Source organism: Erigeron canadensis, chromosome 2 (assembly GCF_010389155.1).
Source record: "Erigeron canadensis isolate Cc75 chromosome 2, C_canadensis_v1, whole genome shotgun sequence".
NCBI classification, from domain to species: domain Eukaryota; kingdom Viridiplantae; phylum Streptophyta; class Magnoliopsida; order Asterales; family Asteraceae; genus Erigeron; species Erigeron canadensis.
Window position 1 is genome coordinate 12,949,537 of NC_057762.1, and position 23,993 is coordinate 12,973,529.

Here is a 23,993-nt window from a genome sequence, read left to right on the forward strand (position 1 = left end):
CAATAAATAAAGGAGCACTAATATCTGAAGTTCAAGCCTAGCAAAGCAATCTTTATCCCTGATTAGCCTGAGTACCTGAAAAGTATATTAAAATGTGTCAACACAAAGGTTGGTGAGTTCGTAGGTTTTAGTTAAAAAGTACAGTAATAAATAAGTCTTATGTCGATTCTTCATAAACAAAATAGGTAGATGTTCAATATATAGTGAGTAGAGCTACGCCATAGTCCAAGTACTCAAAGTGTGGCCTTACAGTACCTGCCTTAGATAATGATATGTGGCCTTACAGCTCAACAACTTGCCTTGGTGGCCTTACAGTTAAACAACTTGCCTTAATATAAGTCTCCAATGCACACAATAAGTACGTCTCAATAAGCACAATCATTAAGCACATAATCACACATACAAACAAAAACAAGCACGTCACATGGCATCAGTAACTCTATAAGAACCAGCTCTATATTGAACATAAATAAATATCGACAAACTGTTTTAAAAAGTAGCAGTATACTTTCCACCCCAAAGCACGTAAAAAGAGGGGCTACGAAACTCACCTGAAAAGTGTTATGAAAGTATAACGAACGAGCACGACAAGCACAATCAAAGTCCACGACAATCAACACCTACCAATAATACATGACAAGTTACAATGAAAGTCTTTGGTCTTGAGTCTTAGCCTATTAGAAATGCCTTTAAGTGCACATGTCTTATATTTAACTTCTAAAACGACGTTTGACAAAATTCGAATAAACTGAACAAGAGTCTGGATTTGACAACAAAGTCCTTTATTAAGTTCAAACACATTATTATATCAATACAACCTCATTTGAAATCATTTTATAGTTCAAAATAAGATTCACTCGAATTTTAATCAAAACTAGACGAAACCGGAGATTTTACCGAAAAGCTTACGAAACTGAAACGAGTAGAGGTTGAGCTCAACCTAATGGTTGAACTCGACCAACTAAAGCCCAAAGATGTAATTTTAAAATATTTTACTCATATGTTAGCCAATTGGACCAAAACTACACCTTTTGAGAAAACTAGTCAAGTTTAAGAACCGAATAAGCGTGTATGGACATGATAGGCTAATGAAATCGACTATATGAGTAGGGAAGTGGTTGAACTCGACCATGGCAGGTCTAGTTCGATATGGACAGAGGTCAAAATGATTCTTTTCCAAGTCTTAAAGGTCCGAGAGTTAAAACAAGTCATTTCGGGTCAAACTAGGAACCTTACGAGCCGTTTAAGCGACAAAAGTCATCAGAGGGTCAAATTAGACCACCAGAGGTCGAGCTTGACCAGGTAGAGGTCGAGCTAGACCTTCCTAGGTAGAGCTAGACCAGCCTAGGTCGAGCTAGGCCTTGCCGGGGTCGGATTAATACGCGTTTTAATCAAAAACGAACGATTTTGACGCGATTTTGTTAAAATAACGAGATCTAAGGCTAGCCAATTCATACCCATGAGTCTTGATTGCACAAAAGTGTCACAAATTAGTACAAAAAGGGTGAAGTTCGACCGATTTCATACATCATGTGATTGACAATTGCACAACCTTAATCTTGGATACGGAATCGACTAGTTTTAGAGTCTTTTAGCCAAGTAAAGGATATCTTCAATTTTTGTAGTTGCACAAAATCCAAATTACATGAGTGCATAATGTATCAAATCAAAGCCTTAGTCAAGGTTCAATTCGTTTCTTACACACAATTGTAACCGAAATTGCACAATCAACAATCAAAGACATGATTCGCTTAGCTTTTGATAAGAACCGAAAGAGTAAACATATATATACATATAAAAGCGAATTGGAGAGATTAAGAACAGAACTTACACAAGTTTTTGATGAAGAGAATGATAATATTCACTTGTTTCTTGATCAAAGATTGAAGACTTGATTGATTGAAAGCGTTTAGAACCAAAATCGAGAGAATGATTTAAGAGAGGATTTGAAAGACAAACTCTTTTCTCTTCTTGTCTATGAAATCTGGATTTTTGTGATGAAAAAGTGTTTTTCAAAGATAACCTTAGAGAGAAATCTTATGTGTGTCAAACCTTTTTGATGGAATGAAAGAACAAACTATATATAGGCATGAATATGGTGGAATTCGACCATGGTCGAACCCAACCAGGTCTAACTAGACCAAGTCGACCTCATCCAGGTCGAGCTCGACCCATATCTGAAGACTCTTTTATGAAAACGTGGTCGCTTGAATCGTCAAAAACGGAGTTACGATTTGAAACTTATGACCAAAACAAAATCAATACGTTTTTCTGTTGTCGGCTCGTTTAATTAATTATAATGACGCCATATACGGCGAAGGTAAATGATATCCGTTGATTCGCTTAATGTTTTGAAAGTTCATTTTAACTTTATTTGGCATTTCTATGAGACAACTAGTCTTCCTCAATCATTTGCTCCAAGTCTTAAAAACCGAAAGGCACTAATACTCAATAAACATATCTTGTCTTATTCATACTCTAATCCATATAGCCACACGTCTAAAGACTTAAATTGATAGTTAATTGATAAACGCCTAATTTGTCTAATCTTAAAGTATGAAAACGAACATGTTTTGTGAATGTTAATAGACGATTAGGGCGTGTTTATGTTTGTTTAAGTGTTTCAGGTCTTTGGTGACAAACTGAAGTTAAATGGATCATAAACAAGTCAAGCAAAGTCAAGAATCAAGTCAAGAAGTGTCAAGACAAAAATCTAGAAAACTGCCATTTCTGGAGGGCAGTCTCAGACGGCCAGGAGGCAGTCTGGGATGGCCATAGCTGCACCAAAAATCTGAATTTAAAGGGTTTTATTAATTTTCAGTTTATAACTCCCTCATGGACGACTTTAGAAATTACCACTTCATATTTTCTCATCCTTGGGCAGTTTCCTAACACACACAATACCCCAATTTCATCATCAATTCATATTTTCATGGAGATCAAAGCCTTAATTGAAGAATCAATGATGAAGATAACAGGCTAGGTTTTCTTTGATCATTCTCATGTGAACAAGTATGTAAGACTTTTATGTTCAACCTTTCTCATATTCATGTTGGATTAGATGTTTAATTCTTAATTGTGTTTTGCATCTAATGTTGTTTGGATTTGAATGAATGATTACATGTTTATGACTTTGAATGAATTTCATCCATCTTTTGGTTCCAAATTATTGTTAATCATAGATTATTGAAAGAATCTCTCATGAACTTGTAATTCCATTTTAATGAATTGAAAATCTAGTTGTGTCAATTCCTCGGTTTTTCGTTATCGTGAATCATCACACCCGATTACTTTAGTTCTTATGTTCATTCAATCCAAACGTTATAACGAATCATGTCTATGTGATTTCCAACGAATATAGGTTAGGTTACATAAAAGAAAGCATAATTTGAAGCATGAGAATGATCCCTTCTATTTAATTGAATTATTGTGTTAAGTTTATGATCAACTTTAGTTTTAATCAAACAAATCAATCAATCAAATTGTTTTAAGTTTATGTCTAGTTCAATTAACTCTTTTAATTTGTTTAACACATTCCCTTGATTCCCTGTGGATACGATACTCTACTTACCCGTACTATTTATTGGTATTTAGTTTTAATTTTGATCGGTTCAACGACATTGATCAAATTTTGGCACCGCTGCCGGGGAATCAGTGTGCAAAGTGTTAAAGTTGCTTTCAATTTGTTAAAATTTTTAGAAAATACAAAAAGAATTAGTTTAGTTTTGTTAGTAGCTTGTTTATTTTCTTTGCATTTTTGTATTTCCGAATTACGCTAGGTGTGTTATTTGTGTAGGTTACAGGTTGTTTATGCATACGAGGTATTCAAAGAAGAAATCACCTTTGTTGTTTGATCCGGAAATTGAGAAAACAGCTAGGAGAAACCGAGTACTTCACCGTGCAAACATGAGTAATCCCGGAAATATACCACAAATTATTCAACCAACCGGAATCCAACAAGAACCTAACCTTGAACAAAATGTCCAACCCCAAAACCAATCTCAACAACAACATCCACCCCGATCCGTGAGAAGCAGATTCACAACTCCTCACCGAACTGGAACACCAACCTTTGTTGGAGAAGGATCAAGGTATACGGAGTCGGTGTATGAAAGGGTTGATAATTGGAATGATGGGAGGTTTGATAATCATGATGATGGATATGATTGGAATGATGGAGATGATTATGGGCAACCACAAAACATTCAATATCCTCAATTTAACCAACCTCAATACATCAACCCAAGAATTCCTCAAGGACCACCACCGCGTCACTACCGTCGTGGAGTCCCACCCATTAACCAACCACACAACCGTGCCATGCCAAACATGAACTATCAACCTCCACCACAAGGAGTTGATAGTCATTTCCGACCCGCCATAGCCGTTAATGTCTCACCTATAGTACCACCGGTGTGTTGAGGGTAAAGCTTTTGAAGTTAGACCTCAATGTTTAAGTATTTTACCAAGTTTTTATGGTAAAGCAACGGAGGAGCCTTATTTGCACTTGTTGGAGTTTGAGGCTATTTGTGGTACCATTGGAGGTCAAGGATTTTCTCCGGATGAAGTTAAACTAGTCTTATTTCAGTTCACTTTGAAGGATAAAGCAAAGCAATGGTTTTTATCATTGTCGTCGGGTAGTATCTTTTACATGGGCTGAAATGCAACAACAATTCTTGGATGAGTATTATACGATGCAAAAGACTAGTGATGCAAGAACTTCAATAAGAACTTTTCAGCAACAATCGGGTGAAACATTTCATGAAGCTTTCAAGAGGTTTAATGAGTTGTTGAGAACTTGTCCTCACCATGGAATTGCTAAATGGGAGTTGATCACGGCTTTCTATGATGGTTTACTACCGGAAGAGAAAAGAGATGTGAATTCAATTAGTAATGAAACTTTCTTGACTAATCCCGAAGATGTTGATTGGGAATTCTTGGAGAAAATGAGTGTGAATTCGAAAAGGCAAGCTCAATCGAATAGGAGAGCAAGACATCCAATAGCTTCATCATCATCTACAAGTGATCAAGCCACTAAAGATCGACTTAAAGCTTTGGAACGGAAGTTTGCTAAGTTGGGGAAAGTTGAAAGTCAAGGTGTTGCTCATGTTTCTCAAGAATATCCAATTTGTGAAAGTTGTGATGAACTTGGACATATAGATTTGCAATGCCCATTGATCCCGGAACAAGTTGAAGAAGTTAATAAAGTGTATGGAGAAAAGAGACCATTTTATATGAACTCCAACACTTATCATCCGGGAATGAGAAACCATCCAAATCTTCGGTATGGAAATTCTTCAAATCAACTCAATCCGAATTTTCAAGGAAATAACCAAACCGGAAGAGCACCATTTCAACCATTCCAAGACCGAAATTACAACCAAGGGAATTACCAAGGTGGCCAAAACCAGGGAGGATTCAATAAAGGCTATCCAAGGAACTATCAACAAGGTAATAACCAAGGTGGACCTTCGGGAAGCAATAAAGTATCAACCGGGGAGATTATGGAGTATTTGAAAGAGATGGATAGGAAGAATGAGATTCGGGACAAGACGGTTGAGAGTTTGCAAAAGCAAGTAGGTCAATTGGCGGAAGAGGTGTCCGAATCAAGGAAGAATCCGGGAAAGCTACCAAGTGACACGAAGATCAATCCACAACATCAAAGTGGCGGTCCGAAAAATGTCAAGAATGTGGAGATAAACAATGTAAGTACCCTTCATAGTGGTAGGATTTATGATAATAAAGTTGTGCCTCCATCATCACTTGTTGATGGTGTGGTGGAGGATGTTGATGATGACCAAGATAGTGAGCATGAACCGGAATTTTTTTTGCCTAAACCAAGTAAAAAAGTCTCTTTTAAAGAGGTAGAAAACAATAGGTCTAGTGAAAAATTTTCTGAAAAACAAGGAAAGGATATGGAGGGTAATACCATTCCCTTTCCTTTGGCTTTGATTGATCCAAAACTTAGGCCTACACTTAAGAAAAGAGGTCCCCATGAGGAAGAAATGTGGGAAATTTTTAAACAAGTGAAAATCAATATACCTCTTATTGACATTATTAAACAAGTTCTGGCCTATGCTAAATATCTTAAGGAATTGTGTACCCAAAAACGACATCATAAGCTTCCTAAGAAAATTTTCTTGAATGAGGAAGTGAGTGCCGTGTGATGGGTATACTCCCACCTAAACTCCAAGATCTTGGAGCGCCTTTAATTACAATTCAAGTTGGTGATTTCAAAATGAATAAGGCACTTTTGGATATGGGAGCTGGTGTGAGTATCCTACCGGGTATGTTGTATGACCAATATGACTTTGGACTATTGGAAAAAGTCGACACCACCTTGGTGATGGCTGATTTGTCCCTTAAACTTCCAAGAGGAATTGTCCAAGATGTCATAGTGAAGGTGGAGGACTTTTATTACCCCGTAGACTTTTTGGTTCTTGATTTTGCACCAAGCGATAATATAAGGCAGCCCAATGTCATCATGGGTAGGCCCTTTTTGGCCACCGCTAATGCATCAATCGATTGTAGAAGGGGTACGGTTGAAATGACCTTTGGCAACCGTAAGATTAGATTAAATGTTTTTGCTAGTGTTCCTAACCCCGTAGTCAGTGACGAATGCTTTATGGCGGACGTCATTGATGAGTGCATTTCTCACGAAAGTGAGGAAGACACACGGGAGTCTTTTGCTTTGGTTGATAGGTTGATTGTGGAGCATAGTGAAACATTGAAGAAGGAAGAGAAGGATTGGGAGATCAACAAACACACACACACAACCGATCGTCTCTCTCCCTCTTTTTTTTTCTTTTCTCCCCAATTAAATTTTTCCATAAACCCTAAATCTTCAAACCACCATATCTCATTCAATTTTCAACCAAATCAAACAATTCTTGATTCAAAAGTGCATAATTTTTCGAGAGCTACAAAACCCTTACCTTTGTTTGTTCAATTTCGACCTAGATTTTTCTGGAAAAGTGAGTCATGAAACGAATTTTTTAATATTTTTATTGTTCTTGCTTTTAATTATTACCATTGGTTAAAGTTTAATACTTTTTGGTTAATGTTGTTGATAGGATGACAAAAATAGGAGGAAAGTTGATGAAAACTCTAGCCAAATCAACCGAGCCCACTTCTTTGAATCAACCTCAACAAAAAAGGAGGAGAAAGATGGTTAATTATGACGAAGAAGATGACACAACCCAAGAACAAGCAATGGAAGTTCAACAACAAGAAGAAAAGCCCGAATGGCCGTGTAGTAAGCCCTTATCTTCTTTACCTTATAAATGGCAATGTGTATTGTTTAGAGATAAAATGGGTACGGCCGAAAATATGAAAAAACAATTGTTGGGTGAAAGAAAAGTTTTGTTGAAAGATTTTAGGGGTTTTGGGTTCATTGAAGCTTATGAAAACATTGGTTGGAAAAATGTCTTAGTATGGAATAATAATGATGATCCCGAAGTGAATTTAGAAGGTATTATGGAATGGTTGGGTACGTTGAAAAAGATTGATGGCAAGAAACCTCCCGAGACCACCAAGTTAGTCGGTAAGGTGGATGGTAAAGATGTCACAATGTCTTTTGAAACTTTGGATAAAATAGTGAAGTTTGATTTAGGTCCTAAGTCGAAAAAGTCATTTGATTTTGTGTCTGATGATGTATTAAATGGGGTAGCCCCGGATATGAACTTGGTAGAGATGATAGCCGAGTTATTCACATATCCTCGAGATGCTTTGAATGTAAACAAGAATTTGAGTCGTGCTAGGTTGAAACCATTACCCCGTTTGATTATGAGCATTATTAGTTGGAATATTTGTCCAAAAAGTAGTGACAAGGGTTCAATAAGGTTACAAGAAGTTGTAGTCTTGTATGCTTTGGTAACGGGAAAGTTAAATTTGTCACTTAGACACATTATCATGACAAACATTTGGGAGGGTCGCAATAAGAAGGTTAAACTAATCATTCCTTATCCAAGGCTCATTACTCACCTAATCTTAAGTCATAAAGCCGCTACAATTGATTCACCCACAATTCCGGTTAATCAAGTTGTAGTTTCCATGAAGAAATTGTTGAATGGAACTGAGTGGGCTTTGGAGGATAGGCCTCAATGTAGGATTTTAAAGGATTTGAAATCAATGAGGCGTTTGATAGCTCCTAAGGATGGATTAACTTTGGAGGAGGTTGAGGCGCAATTGGAGCTTGTGGGGCATATGGATGTTGACGAGCATGGTGAGCCTAGTAGTGATAATGTAGGGAATGAGGAAGAACTACCAAGGATATGTGTTGGTGTGTTAGATGCAGGAAGAGGAGGAAATAGGCCGAATGTTGGGATTAAGCGGCCTAATGACTACCATCGATGGACTTCTTTTGAGAAGAGTATGTGGGATTTGGCTGCTCAACAAGCTGAAGAAGCAAGAGTTAGGCGACAAGAGCAGAGAGATTATGAGCGAGCAATGGAATATGCTCACGAGTTGGAGATCAGGAGAAGATTCCAGTATACGGAAGTCGTTCGTCATCACGAGGATCACACTGCGGGACTTCCTTTTATTAAGACTCCTCCAGTTTATAACTTTCAGACCATAGGAGATTATGAGGAGGAGAAACATCCCGCTTATCCTCAGAGCCACGATTCTGAGTGGTTACCACAACAGTCTTGTGTAGAACGGATGGAGACTGGTCCGAGTGATCCCCCAACATTATCTTCTGCAGCTTCTTCCTCTTCTACTGCTGCTCATGATTCATTTGATGGTCAGTCTTTGTATCGGAGCTTGATGGAGTCGATCTTTGGACCACCTCAGGGTCCACGTCAGTGATTGGTCCCTTCTATCCATTTTTCTAATTCTCTTGTGTGACTATGTGCTTTTCTATGTTTGTTTTGATGTTTTTGCATTTTCAATTCGTAGGTAGATTTAATTTCTAGTTAATTTCATTTATGTTTCTAGTTTAGATGTTGATTTACTGTCTTGTAATATTGAATTGAATCAAAGAGACAAAATGTTCGGGTTATATTAGTTATATATGTTTGTAAAATGAGGTTTTCTTGTGATTGGATGAGTACATGTAAGTGGGGCTAGGTAGTGTGGGTTAGATTGCATGATATGATTGACTTATGAGCCGCTTGATAGAGTTGCTAGCAAGTAAAAACATAGACATGTACAATTGAAGGTAATATGCCAATTGTGAGTCGCAATGCATGTATCACACTTATTTATCCGTTATATCCTTCAATTTCATGAGAAAAATGCCTCATCAACGATTGATTTAGATTGTTAGCGTAGCATTGTTCTTGTGATCCTTATCATATTGTGTGAACCATTATTGTACATTAGGTTAGAACTAGTACACTTACCGTGTCGAGACCTCTAGCTTGAATTATGTGCTTAAAATGATAAAACAATCATACAAATCACTCCATATTTCACCTCACTTCGTCATGAAATCCGTTAATAGTTCAAAGTTGTGTTGTTTATGATGATGAATCGAAAGAAAGAAAAAATTGAAGTCAAATTGAAAAATCCGGTTAACAAAGTCAAAGTATATGGTTATAAGTGAAATCCAATTCAATTATCCATGTAAGTTGATTCAAAAGAACCAAAAGTCAAATGTTCCAAAAATCATTCTAGTAAATCGCTCAATTGAGAATCATTACCATGTTTCATTCCATATTTCCATCAATCTTGTATGAATACCGAAGAAATAGTTTGAGTTAGGAGGTCTTAATTCGATTTGTGTACTAGCTTATGACTTTTAGTGTGCAATAATGAGTTGAGAGTTTCATATATATATATATATATTGGCACATCTTTTGCTAATTCACTCAAATATGAACCGAGGGGAGTGCACATTGTGAGAGTGTGATGCATGTATTGTGGCGAATTTGAGGTTTATTAGGTTTAATTGCACATTTATATATTTGTATTTGCTAGTCGTAAATCTTTTGATAGTTGTAAGTCTTGTGAGTTGGTTGTATTATGTAGTTTGGTTTGCATTACTTAGTTTCGCCCAAATGTACTTTGACGGTTGCTTGAAGAGTGAGTTTTATAAACATATATAATCGATATAATTCTTATATGGTGTTTCTTTAGTGATAGGATATATTATGGGATTGTAAATTGACTTGTCACATGATGAATGTCTTTTTCGGGACGAAAAAGAGTTAAGTTGGGGAATGTGATAAACGCCTAATTCGTCTAATCTTAAAGTATGAAAACGAACATGTTTTGTGAATGTTAATAGACGATTAGGGCGTGTTTATGTTTGTTTAAGTGTTTCAGGTCTTTGGTGACAAATTGAAGTTAAATGGATCATAAACAAGTCAAGCAAAGTCAAGAATCAAGTCAAGAAGTGTCAAGGCAAAAATCTGGAAAACTGTCATTTCTGGATGGCAGTCTCAGACGTCCAGGAGGCAGTCTGTACCAAAAATCTGAATTTAAAGGGTTTTATTAATTTTCAGTTTATAACTCCCTCATGGACGACTTTGGAAGTTACCACTTCATATTTTCTCATCTTTGGGCAGTTTCCTAACATACACAACACCCCAATTTCATCATCAATTCATATTTTCATGGAGATCAAAGCCTTAATTGAAGAATCAATGATGAAGATAACAGGCTAGGTTTTCTTTGATCATTCTCATGTGAACAATTATGTAAGACTTTTATGTTCAACCTTTTCTCATATTCATGTTGGATTAGATGTTTAATTCTTAATAGTGTTTTGCATCTAATGTTGTTTGGATTTGATTGAATAATTACATGTTTATGACTTTGAATGAATTTCATCCATCTTTTGGTTCCAAATTATTGTTAATCATAGATTATTGAAAGAATCTCTCATGAACTTGTAATTCCATTTTAATGAATTGAAAATCTAGTTGTGTCAATTCCTTGGTTTTTCGTTATCGTGAATCATCACACACGATTACTTTAGTTCTTAAGTTCATTCAATCCAAACGTTATAACGAATCATGTCTATGTGATTTCCAACGAATATAGGTTAGGTTACATAAAAGAAAGCATAATTTGAAACATGAGAATGATCCCTTCTATTTAATTGAATTATTGTGTTAAGTTTATGATCAACTTTAGTTTTAATCAAACAAATCAATCAATCAAATTGTTTTAAGTTTATGTCTAGTTCAATTAACTCTTTTAATTTGTTTAACACATTCCCTTGATTCCATGTGGATACGATACTCTACTTACCCGTACTAATTATTGGTATTTAGTTTTAATTTTGATCGGTTCAACGACATTGATCATTAATGACCTTCTACAAACGGAAAAGTATAATCAGACGAACGCTCAGGTGACGGTTGTCACAGCTACATACGCCATAGAATCGTCTGGTCTTTTCTTCTGCAGTTTCCAAGTGTAGAACTAGTTTCATTCCCCTTTCAATGCAAGATAGAAAATAATCATAATTAAAATAGGTCACCTTTTAGAATATGTTCTTTTCAAAATAAGACCCTTCGCACATCAAACAACCAAATTTGAATTAACATAGAGGCCACAAGGTTTACTTCATCTTCGTTTTCTCTAAAACCCCAACAAACTAATGACTTAATATTTGACTTCTCGAGAGATACTTGCACTCACACTGGAAAATCATAGCTGTCAGATATACTTAGAATTTCTATTGTTCGGATCATATTGGATCATGACCTGTCACAGTTTAAACTCAAATAAGAACTTGGCTGATGAAGAAATGTCCAGATTCGCTGAACTTACCCTTGCCAGTAAGCGGAGCAAATCGACTGAACTGGCCAGAATTTATGAGATAAAAGAAGATTCTTAAATGAAGTTAAATTATGAGCTGAAGTCCATTTCTGAGCTAAAGCAGAATTTTTTAGCTAGTGATGCCATCTGAGCAAGCCATGCTAATTCTGCCAGCGTTAGCCCTTTTCAGACAAGTGTTCGTTGAACCAATTCAACCACCAATTGTTTCACTAATTCTGCCAGCATTAGTGAAGTTCTCCACTAAAGCCCACTAGTCCACTGAAGCTCTCCAATGACCAGTTCTAGTCTCCAGATGGATGCTCCAGATGTACGTCTCTAGTGGAAGTCCAGATTTCAGTTTTTCTAGTTACCTTAATAAAGTGTTCTGACGCATGCTTGTGGGGTCCAATAAAGGAAGGAAGACAGTTGTCCAAAGAAGATGACAACAAAGGAATGAGTGCCCATGTTATTTATAACGGTTTGTGGGCCCCCTTGCAAAATAAATCTTTCTAGAAGCTTTATCTGTCCATTTCTCATTGGCTAATAAATTAGTGGTTGTCCTTTGCACATGACAGCTTTTAGATTATTTTATTTTTATTTCAATAACTCCTAAGAAATAGTTTATGTCGCTGTAAATAGGGGTTGTATTTCTCATTAGTAAAATCAGTTTTTGATATTGAATTGAATGAAATTAATAGAGCAGCCTCTATTTCTTAAAAATCTTCATTTACCTTTATAGATCTTTGATCTTGGTGGTTTGCAGTGATCCCTTTATCTATAATTGTGGTGGTTCATCCTTTATCAATTATAGTGGTGAGATCTTAAATCTTCGATTCCTTTATCTGTGTTTGTGGTGGCTAGACCTTTATTAAACATAGTGGTGGGTTGGAGTATTTCCTTACCCTTGATTCCGGTGGTTTGGCCTTTACGAATCTTAGTGGTGGATTCTCTTATCTATCCTTTTGTTTTATTGTTTTGTTTCTTGTTTATTTCATAAAATTCAGAAAATACCAAAAATATTTAATTCCATTTTTTTTGTTTAATTTCCGTTGTGCTTGAGTTATTGTGTGTTTTACGCATCAAATTTGGTATCAGAGCCAGGTTTACAAAAAGGTTTCTTAATCTTTTAGTCTTTGGTTATTGTTTGGTTAATTGGGTCAGATTAGATCTGTTGGACTTGTTGTTTGTTTTGTTTAAATATGTTATTGTTGGTATTGTTTTGTTCAAGATTAATGGCTTTTAGAAGAAATATGACATTAGAAGATGCTCATAATGCTCGGAGGGATATGCAGATTTGAAGATCTACAAGAAACACTTGGTAGAGTTGTTAATCTATTAAAAGATGGTGGTTTAAGGTTGAATAGAGAACGTGTCGTAGGTGAAAGAGATGATTCGTCTCAAGGTCCTAGTAAGAGATCTGATGACACCCCCCAGATCTTTTAGTGATTCTGATTAGTCTAATCAGTCTAGAAGAAGGCATAAGAGACATAAGGTTGATGACACGAAAGATATCAAGATAGATCCACCAGATTTTGTTGGTTCTTCTAACCCAGAAGAATGCTACCATTTTAGAAAAGATAGAGTTGCAGCCCATCTGGACGTACGAAGGAGCTTGCAAATTAGCTCTCCAGATTGAGAAGCAACTGAAGAAGAAAGTCCAGTACAAACCTTTCACTAAGGTTTCCTCAAGTTCCAGTCAACCAATTCTGAAGCCCAGTGCGACTGGTCAATGGTCCTTCAGAGACAAGGAGAAAGAAACTGGAGGATCAAAAGAGCCAGTTGGAAGAAAATGCTTTAAGTGTCATGGTTTTGGTCACTTCTAGGCACAGTGTCCCAACCAGATAGCACTCACTGCTAAGGAGATTTGAAAGCTTACCGGATGTTGACACTAAAGAAGGTGAACCAGTGTATGATGACGATGAAAGTGAATATACATATGTTGGTGCAGATGTTGGAGAAATGTTGGTAGTCAGAAGAATGATGCATGCTAATGAACTTGTAACTGATACTGCCCAGAGGGAAAATATCTTACATTCTAGATGTGATGCAACATTTACAATTCAACACCAAGAGGGAGATTGTTAGAATTATAAATGTGGTGTTTAATTGTAAATTCTATCTATGGAAGGGGTATTAGTGTTAATTAGATGATTTGTATAAATACCCCTCCACAAGTCATTTATGACTAACCTTGTAATAAGCCTTTTACCATAATTCCATACTTACATCTCTCTAACCTACTTTCTCTCTCTAACTTCATCTTCTACCTCCCATCACCCTCATACACTCAAACACACACATAACCCTAATTCAACCATTAAACCTCAAATAAGCTCAAGTTTATTCTTTACATTTGGTATCAGAGCATAATCGGTGTACCCGAGCGATCCACGAACATATTTGTAACCGATTTTGTTCAAAATTTGGTGTTTTTGAGCTTAATTTTCTATCTGATTTTTACTGTTTCTCACAGAATATGAAGTTGAATTGTGATTCTGAGTTTGTTTCAGGGGTGGATTAGCGTTAAAATTGATAGATTAATGTATAAGTTCGATTCTCAAATCCATTTTTTGTTGTTTCAGTCATCTCGGCAATCAATATAAAAGGAAAAGTCAAAAAGCTGTAAAAGAAGACACAGTACACGTGCATCTCATTTTCTTTTGTTTGTATCGAAATAATTTAGAAAAAAGAGAAAAAGCAGAAAAGAAAAGAACAATAAAACATCATCTATCTCTCTCTAAACTTCTCTCTTCGATCTAGCATCCGTTGTTGATCAATTCAAACTGAAAATTAAAAGGTTTTAATCACGAGATGATTCTGAACACGATGAATCTTCAGTTTTTCGATTTGCGAATTTTTGTTGAACAGTTACTGTTTCCAACGACATCATATTTTTCAGCGAGTGTCAGATTCCAAATCTGTTGGCAAGGGTTTGTGCGGGGTTCAATTGTGAGCATTTAGGTGAAAGTTTCAAAGGATAACTTGAAGAAACAACAAAGTTATTGTTGTTTTAATTTCTCCGGCAAGATTTCGGCGACTATAGATCTGAACATCTTTGGGAAGGGTATGTGCGCGATTGCTCACTGATCAATCTGCATCAAGTTTTGTATTCTAATTCAAAGAATCAAAAGAGTAATCAAGCTTTAAAGATTTCCGGCAAGGAGTTTACATTTGCCAGTCATAATCACCAATTTCCGACCATCGTGTTCTTCACAGTTTATGAAGAATTCATTCTTTTGTCGACTTAAGTACAGTCTTTGCCGTGATGACACTCATAGCCATTTGCCGACCTCATTTGTCTTGTTTGCAGAAGTTACCATCAAAACCCGTGTTTGCCAAAGAAGATTCACAACCAGATCTTGAATACTCGTATTTGCTGACTTGATTTTTAAAACTCACTGATCGTCCAACTTACCTTCTTTGCCGAGTTGTACTTAGAATTTTCTCAAATGTTCTTGTTTGTGCAGAAGTGAAATTCTCGTGTTTGCAGACTTGACAAAATATCACCATTTGCTGATTTGTGTTTTCTGAAGTTGAAAAACCCGCATTTGCATAGTTCATTTCTCTGCAAATCCTAAAACTTGACTTCATCTATCTGCCGAGCTTATTGCTCGGCAAACAATAAAATTGATTTTCACATTGAACTTGGTTGTGTCGAGGGTGATTCAGTTCATTCTGGTATTGTGAATTCAAGAGAAAAGTTTTTTTTTTAATTCCTCCCATAATTTGCTTATTAATCACTCTTGATCAGATATCCTAGAAAATGTCCCAACATTAGAGGTACATTAGTTCAGGCAACTGAAAATAAACAAGAAACTAAAAGCAGTGTTTTTCAACTTGTGGTTCTTTGTTTATATGTATTGGAGATTATATGTGTGTGTTAGAACGAACACGAATGATCAAAAGCAAAAAGAGAGTCATTTGTGAGTTGTCCTTGTTTAGATATTAGTCATTCGGGCAGTTTTCTTTAATTGGGCTAATATCTGAAGTTTTGGGCCAAAATTCTCTATTTTTATTAGTTTGTTGGATTAAATTTTTAGGTTCTTGTCTTGAGTTGTTCTTTTATTGATCTGTAATCATTTTTTTTTGTTTTGTCAAAATGTCAGCCATAACATTCAAGTATAAACCAAACATTGAGTCGTATCACCTTCATGAAAATCAAGAGTGTTCATGTTTTCGAGGTCATGTTTGTGTTATTCAAATGATGCATGCGTTTTCGGATAAATACGAGAAATACAGAATTCTTTGGAAGGAACATGAGAGTCTTACATCTGCTTTTGACCAACTCAAATTTGAAAACAAAAAGCTCAAATTGGTAAATGATCTCATTTTGTCCAACGTGGAAAGTTTTCAAAAAGAAAATGATCATTTAAAATCAAAGATTTTCAAATTAAGAAATGAGTTGGACAAATCTTTCACAGAGCTAAATCAAAACATTTTGGACACTCAAATCAAAGAACTTGTTTTGCAACAAACGTTTTCTGAGCAAACCCATCAGTTACAAAACAAGTCCTTCATTTTTGAGAAGAAAGCTGAAGAAGAACGATCTAATTTTTGTGCTCAAATCAAGTGTCTTGAAGACAAGTGTTTGCAATTTCAGTCGAACGAAACATCTTTGACCAAGAAAACTTTTGACCTTGAGATTGAATTGCAAACACAAACCAAATCTTTTCAAAGTCAAAATCATTGTTTTGTCTCTTCTAATTCATCTAAAGAAGTTGTTGAAGTTTGCACTCAACCTAATTGTCCTATATGTAAAGTTGTGAATTCCCCTGTGCAAACTAGTTGTGATGTTGTAAAGACCATTGAGACCTCGATTCAGACTTATCTTGATTGTGTTTCTAACAAGGTTAAGGTTTCTAAATATTTCTCAAAACCCGAGTCTTTCAAACCTAAAGTTGATGTTCCATAGAGGATTTACACGGGTAAATCTTCTAAACCTTTTAAAAGAAAGTTTTCTCAGTTTACTAATTACTCCTTACAAAAGAGTAAAAGTACGCTAAGAAACCAAATTTTGATGGAAAACAGCTACTTTAGTGTCTTTTCTATCATTCGAGGATAATTCTGAACACATTTCTCAAGCAAAATCTCAGTTGATAAAATCAAAATGGAAACCGATTTTAAAATCTAAGTCAACTGAGTTAAAATCATTCAAATATTCTTTTTCAGAACTTTTTGATCTTGCACCAAAACCTGTGAAAGCAGTTGTCCAAAAAGTGAATGAATTAGGTTCGAAAACTCATTTTTCAACTCCATCTCCCAAGATTGGATGTCTTTCAAAGAAATCAAATGATTTTTCTCCGTTGCTTCCACGAAAACTCTTTTCAACTAAACCACCGGGTATTAGTTCTCCGTGGAATGCAACGTCAATTCATAAAATCGATGAGGCTTACATTTGGTCTTTTAACAAGTCAAAAACCGTTGGGCCCAATCTCAAATGGGTTCCAAAGGTAATTTCGAAATGATTTGATGAAAAGTGGATTATACACACATCAGTGTATAACCCGTGTTAAAACCGTTTTCGTAATTTCTTTAATTTTTTTAGAAAAATCCAAAAATATCTTCATTTTCTTATTTTTTTTGAAAAATCCAAAAAGATTTTCTATTTTTATCATTTTATTTACTTTGTCTTTTAGTTACTCACAAAGTATTAGAATGAGATGCAAGGCATCGAACGTCTTTGTGTACTGCCTTTGTAGTCTCATTTTTAATGTTTGTGAGCAGCTTTTAAACTTTTTACTCACCCTTTATATGGAAAACAATTTGTTAGGTCCAGTTTAAGCTAAACTGGAGCTCTCCAGAGACATCTGGAGAGCATGAAGAATTGTCCGAAATATTAGAAGTCCAGTTGCATTGTACAGGTTTAGCAACTGATGACTTCCTCCAGTTGAGATCAGAAGACTAGAATCTGAAGACCTTCCAGTTGAAGTCAAAGACAACAAATGGAAGATAGAGATTGACAATGGCAGCGAAGCCCAGTTGACAATCTACCAGATCAATCAAATGGAGAATCCTCCAGTGTAAATGCTCTTACAAAGCTTTACACTGATTACGAGGAGGACCTTTTTACTCTACATCTTTTTAACCGGACAATGATATTGTCTTTGGATAAAGATACAAAGATGTAGAGGGGTTGAATAAAGTAACCTTTTGTCTTACTTTATTTAACACACACAAAGGATTATTTAAACAATACTTTTGTGTGCTGTCAACCATATTTGTACATCGAAGTTGAGATCCCCATGCTCAATCTTCGACTATAAATAGAGGTCCTTGCACAAGCTGTTTCAACAACTTTGCAAATACATATATTCTGCCATATTGGTGAACTTGTGCAATATTCTCTCAATCGCAAAAAGAAACATTTCACAACTCTAAGTGTTTCGATTGTTTAGGAGAATTTCCAAGTTTAGATCAATTGTAATTCATGGGTTGTTAGGATATTTACATTCTTGTATTATCTTGGTTCCGCAACAACCTTGTATTTTATTTAAACAAGTAATAAATAAAATACACTTGAAAATTACATATTGTCTCACCAGTTTATATACTCATCATTTATATTATTGCATGTATTAATATTCTGTCACTTTAATACTTAATTCCAGTTAACCTGGTACACGATCAATCTAAACTGGTCACATCCAGATTAATTGATCGTGTTGCAAAGTTCACTCACCATCGACATAGAGGTGTCTTCAGCACCCATCTAGTAATAGTTGGGACTAAAAAGTGGTATCAGAGCAGGCAGGTTGAATTGTTTCAATTCTATAACCTAGGTCTGCTTCGATGGCTGCTGAAGGTGAGAATGGTTCTGGTCCTAGTGAATCTAATCTTAATATTACTACTCCTTTAAATACTAACCCTCCTCCTCCTCCTCCTCCTACTCCTGGAGCTAACCACGTTCATGTACACTACTCCAACTCTCCTGTTCCCAAATTCGATGGGAATGGTGAGACATTTGGTACATAGAAAGCTAGAATGCTTTTGCATTTTGGTGGGATAGAGAGGTATATGTTGAAAATCCTTAAGGATGGACCATATATTCCCATGTCCAGTGGTGTTAGCCCTCTTCTCGATCCCACTGGGAGAAGAGGCACCAGGGAGAAATCTGAAGAACATTGGTCAGATGAGGATCGCAGATTGGTTGATCTTGATACCAAATTGAAAAACATGATTCTTTCTGCTATACCTGAGGAACTAATTCCTACCCTTGTGCTATTTTCTAGTGCAAAATCTATGTGGGATGAATTAGTTCTCTAGTTTGAAGGAGGAAATGACACAATTGTCACTAGAAAGGTTGCTCTCAACAAGAAGTATGAATCCTTCTTTGCTCTTCCCAATGAAAGTTTGACTGGTACTTATACCAGATTTACTGGCCTAATTAATCAACTTAGAGGCTTGGGAGTGGAGAAGGATAAGGATATTCTTCTTGAAAAATTCTGTGATGTTTTGCCATCCAAATGGGCACACATGGTTCTTGTCTTAAGACAAGGAAAGACCTTGCATAGCCATACTCTTGCCTCTCTTTATGGAGCCTTCAGATTCACTGAAGATAATGATGCTGCAAGATTACTCGCTGAACAAGATGCTTTAAACCATGCTCAGAGTTCCAAGGCTGCCAACTTTTCTGGGCAACCTTGTGCTGCTTTAATGTCTACTGAGAATGTCCAGTCACATTCTATGAAGGAAATGTTAAACAACTTTTTGAACTCTGGTCTAACCACTAATCTCAGTGATGGTTGTGAGGAAACTGACGATGATGATCTGGTTGCCATGATTGCTAAAACCTTTAATAGGTTTAAGCATAAATCTAATCGATTTAATGGGTCCAATAATGCTTCCAATTCAATCTCAATGGATAAGGCTAATCTTACCTGCTATAAATGTGGTTAGAAAGGCCATTTCATGAAGGAATGCAGATCTAGTCAGATGAACTACCAAACTGGTCCTATTGTCCCAAACTTTGTTAAAACTGATGATTATAAGGCCAAATACAAGAAACTTAAGGCCCAGATTGCTCTCATGTCTCTTGAACAAAATAATGAGAAAGAAAAGAACAAGTGCATGATGGCTCAAACTGAAGGGAAATGGGACTCTCTGATGATTCATCTGATGATGAAGAAGAGATTAGAGATATGTGTTTCATGGCATTGGAGAGTCAACAACCAGTGGTGAAAGATGATGTTGTATCTGGAAGATGGGTTGATATCATTTTAAAGAAGGTAAGGGATTATGATATCGAAATTGATTCAGAACTGAAATTGGATATTGCTGAATCATTGAATGATGACTTGTTATTTGTTGAAACCATGAGAACTGACTGTGAAAGATATTTAGAAACAGTTTTGGTTGAATTAAACAACATGAAAAGTCAAGTAAATGATTTGCAAAGTGTCCAGTTGGCTCTTAAAGAGTCAGATTTGAAAAACGAGCCATTGGAAAGAGATAACCAAAAACTGAAATTTGATCTTGAAAAAGAACATATGGTTATTAATTCTTGGGTTCAAGCATCTGGTAAAAATTATGACGCTTTTTCTAAAATCATTGATGCTCAAAAAGCTGCCTGGAAATCTGGTGATCTTCAGATGGCAGCTGTTTTACCCACAATTCACCAATTGCCAGAATCTGTTAAAATTGAAACACCTTATGATTCCTCTGGCACAATCAAATCTGAATCCACTAAGACCAACCCTGTTGAGGTCAAAACTGGAGCCAAGAAGGCTAAAGCTCCAGTTAAAAAGGAATATGGTGACAATCCTTTACCTCATAAGTCAAGTGAGTCCTCAACTCTAAAGACTAAAACCCCCGCTGAGCCAAAGTCCAAAGGCCAGCAGCCTGAAGAAAAAAACATTTTGGTAAGAATGGAAAATCAAATCCAAAATTTGTCAAGGCAGGTACAAAGTTGTACTGCCAGAATTAAGAATTTGGAAGGAGGTGCATCCTCTTCAGTTGTAAACAAAAGATGAAACAATCTGCTCAAAAAGGAGCAAACTTAGAAAAGAAAAAGGAGGTCAATGTTCCACTAAAACCAATTGTCTTCACTCCGGAAACTGGAGAGAATCCTCCAGTTTCCTCATCCAGTTCAACACCCAGTTAAGTATCTGGGACTTCTCAGAAGAAGTCCAGTGGACCCATCAAGAAAAGATGGGTTCACAAAAATAACTAATCAATTACTTGGGAGATGAGGCTGAACTGGACAAACATTACCAGGATGATGAGGCTGAACTGGATGCTAAGTGTTTGAATGTGTCGGTGGAAAAGGCCAGAGAGATTAGGTCTGAAGGGATTCTCAAGAGGACTGAGCAGGTAAAGAAGGCGATCACCAAAGTATTGAATCCACCCAAGTCCAAAGGGAGAAAACAAAAAGCCTTGCCAAGAGATGCAAATCTGAGGACTTGGGTAGAACCATCTGAACCCACAACTGATGATATTCGAGCTGCTACACAAAAGCTGAGCACGAGCAAAATCAAACTGACAAATGAATCTGAAGCTCGCACATACTTGTCAGATGTACAGCGTCGAAGGCACAATAGAGGCAGGATTACTGATGTTAAGGTTTCAATCAAGCCTGGTGCCAAGCATTTTGTTGTTGAGGTACAATACTTTGGTGGGCCTAAAAGGACAACTGAGAACCCGGATGTCCATCAGTATGGTCATTCCGAACATGTTGAAATGTTGAGGTTGCTGGAGGGGAGACAGAGGAAGAATAAAGTTGAAAGAGGCTGGGAGTACGTATTGCAAAATCTTATCAAGTTCAAGGAAAACATTGAAGAAAGATTAGGCCTTGATATACAAGTTTAAGTTTGAAATCACTTGACAATATTTCAGGACAATTAGGGGGAATTTGTTAGGTCCAGTTTAAGCTAGGAGAGCATGAAGAATTGTCCGAAATATTAGAAGTCCAGTTGCATTATACAGGTTTAGCAACTGATGACTTCCTCCAGTTGAGATCAGAAGACTAGAATCTGAAGACCTTCCAGTTGAAGTCAAAGACAACAAATGGAAGATAGAGATTGACAATGGCAGCGAAGCCCAGTTGACAATCTACCAGATCAATCAAATGGAGAATCCTCCAGTGTAAATGCTCTTACAAAGCTTTACACTGATTACGAGGAGGACCTTTTTACTCTACATCTTTTTAACCGGACAATGATATTGTCTTTGGATAAAGATACAAAGATGTAGAGGGGTTGAATAAAGTAACCTTTTGTCTTACTTTATTTAACACACACAAAGGATTATTTAAACAATACTTTTGTGTGCTGTCAACCATATTTGTACATCGAAGTTGAGATCCCCATGCTCAATCTTCGACTATAAATAGAGGTCCTTGCACAAGCTGTTTCAACAACTTTGCAAATACATATATTCTGCAATATTGGTGAACTTGTGCAATATTCTCTCAATCGCAAAAAGAAACATTTCACAACTCTAAGTGTTTCGATTGTTTAGGAGAATTTCCAAGTTTAGATCAATTGTAATTCATGGGTTGTTAGGATATTTACATTCTTGTATTATCTTGGTTCCGCAACAACCTTGTATTTTATTTAAACAAGTAATAAATAAAATACACTTGAAAATTACATATTGTCTCACCAGTTTATATACTCGTCATTTATATTATTGCATGTATTAATATTCTGTCACTTTAATACTTAATTCCAGTTAACCTGGTACACGACCAATCTAAACTGGTCACATCCAGATTAATTGATCGTGTTGCAAAGTTCACTCACCATCGACATAGAGGTGTCTTCAGCACCCATCTAGTAATAGTTGGGACTAAAACAATTTGTTCAAATCATGCATATATTTAGGGGGAGTTTATTTATAAAACCAAAACTTCCAAGTGTTCAAACTCTTTTGTCATATTATTAAACACTTTGGATCATTTTTAAACCATTTTCGATCATCTCTATTGAAGTTCGGTGTTAGATTTGCACACGAGAGTTTAGGCCACTCATCAAAACTCCATGATCTAGTCATCGCCGATGAGATCTAACCCCAGAGTTATATTCTCAATTCTAGATTGTGAGGGTATATGAGTGTGATGATATTTGTGCAAATAGGACATGAGGAAGTAGTCGAAAAGTGAGAGGTTAAGGTGAATATGAAGTGAGAAAGGGCTAAAAGAAACAAAAGCCCTCCCTAAAATTCTCAAAAAGTAGGGTCAACACGTTTCTATCGGATTTCATTTGTTGATTTCTCGATATTGAAGAAGACTTCATGGACCCTAATAAAGCAATGCACATCTTTACCTAACGACTCAAGTATTTCTTAACAAATGCTTGTTTTATTTTCACTGAGATTTTCCACATTTTTATCGACTCTTCATTTGGAAGACGTTGATATTGAAAAAGGGAGACACTCTCCTCCAGTCCCCGACTTCATTTGATCACTATCGAGTTTAGAGCGTACTTGATATATCTTTTCATTTCAATAGGACACAATGAGTCTTTATATGTCTTTGTGACATTGCATATCTTTGTGATATTGCCGGAACATTCATAGTGATATCATATTTTTGGTATTCCACGATTATCGAATGGAAATCCTACCAATGCTAACATCTTTTCCAACATTGAACGTAGGTCTCATATTTTCATTTAATGAATTTATTGAGTTAGCGAGAAGTCTATGTGACCTCGGATTTATTTACCTAAAGTCTTTAAGGATAGTAAAACATGGTTATCGAACGCCTTTGTAACACTGACCATGCATTACCTTCTTTAAAGCAGTCTGTCGGTTGAAAGCCATAGACCGAACCATTTAGAGATAAGCTTTGTGCATTTCTCGATGATAATGGGAAGTCCTAAAAATAGTAATCGTATTTTTAGGCCACACCATCAATCCTTTCGATTTTTTGATTGTGTTAACAGATCAATTTTATCCGGATTTCATTTCTCTTCACACAAACACAAAGAACACAAACACCATATAAAAATCTTTTTCCAACAACGCAACCTCAAATTCTAGTTCACCAATAGGTCCATTGGGAATTGGGACTTGGATTGGGATAAGTTGTTTGATTGTTGTTTGTTGTCATCTACCATTTATGCTATCAATCATTATTGTATGATGAATACGTTTCACATATTCATCATAAGGGGGAGAAATGTTTAAATGATTGATAGATAGAGTTCAAGGTATTAGGTAGAATTTGATTGGTAGATATTGTTTTTATTTGGTTGTTCAAAGGATTATTAGTTTAGGTGAAGGGAGTGAATAATTATTGTGATAAGTTGAAAGATTGTTTCGAGATTGAGATGTTTCAAGAT

General features: G+C 36.1%; 1 protein-coding gene and 1 pseudogene across 1 annotated transcript; one reads left to right on the forward strand and one right to left on the reverse strand.

Moving 5' to 3' along the window:
- Positions 1–4,661: 4,661 nt before the first annotated feature.
- LOC122587733 lies at positions 4,662–6,167 on the forward strand. The gene has a single exon (XM_043759894.1). The coding sequence runs from the start codon at positions 4,662–4,664 to the stop codon at positions 6,165–6,167; it is 1,506 nt and encodes a 501-aa protein (XP_043615829.1).
- LOC122590345 lies at positions 4,718–4,816 on the reverse strand (annotated as a pseudogene).
- Positions 6,168–23,993: the final 17,826 nt, after the last annotated feature.

Bases quoted from the DNA above. Each gene is read 5' to 3' on its own strand.
- LOC122587733 (XM_043759894.1), top strand. From the start codon at position 4,662: ATGCAACAACAATTCTTGGATGAGTATTATACGATGCAAAAGACTAGT.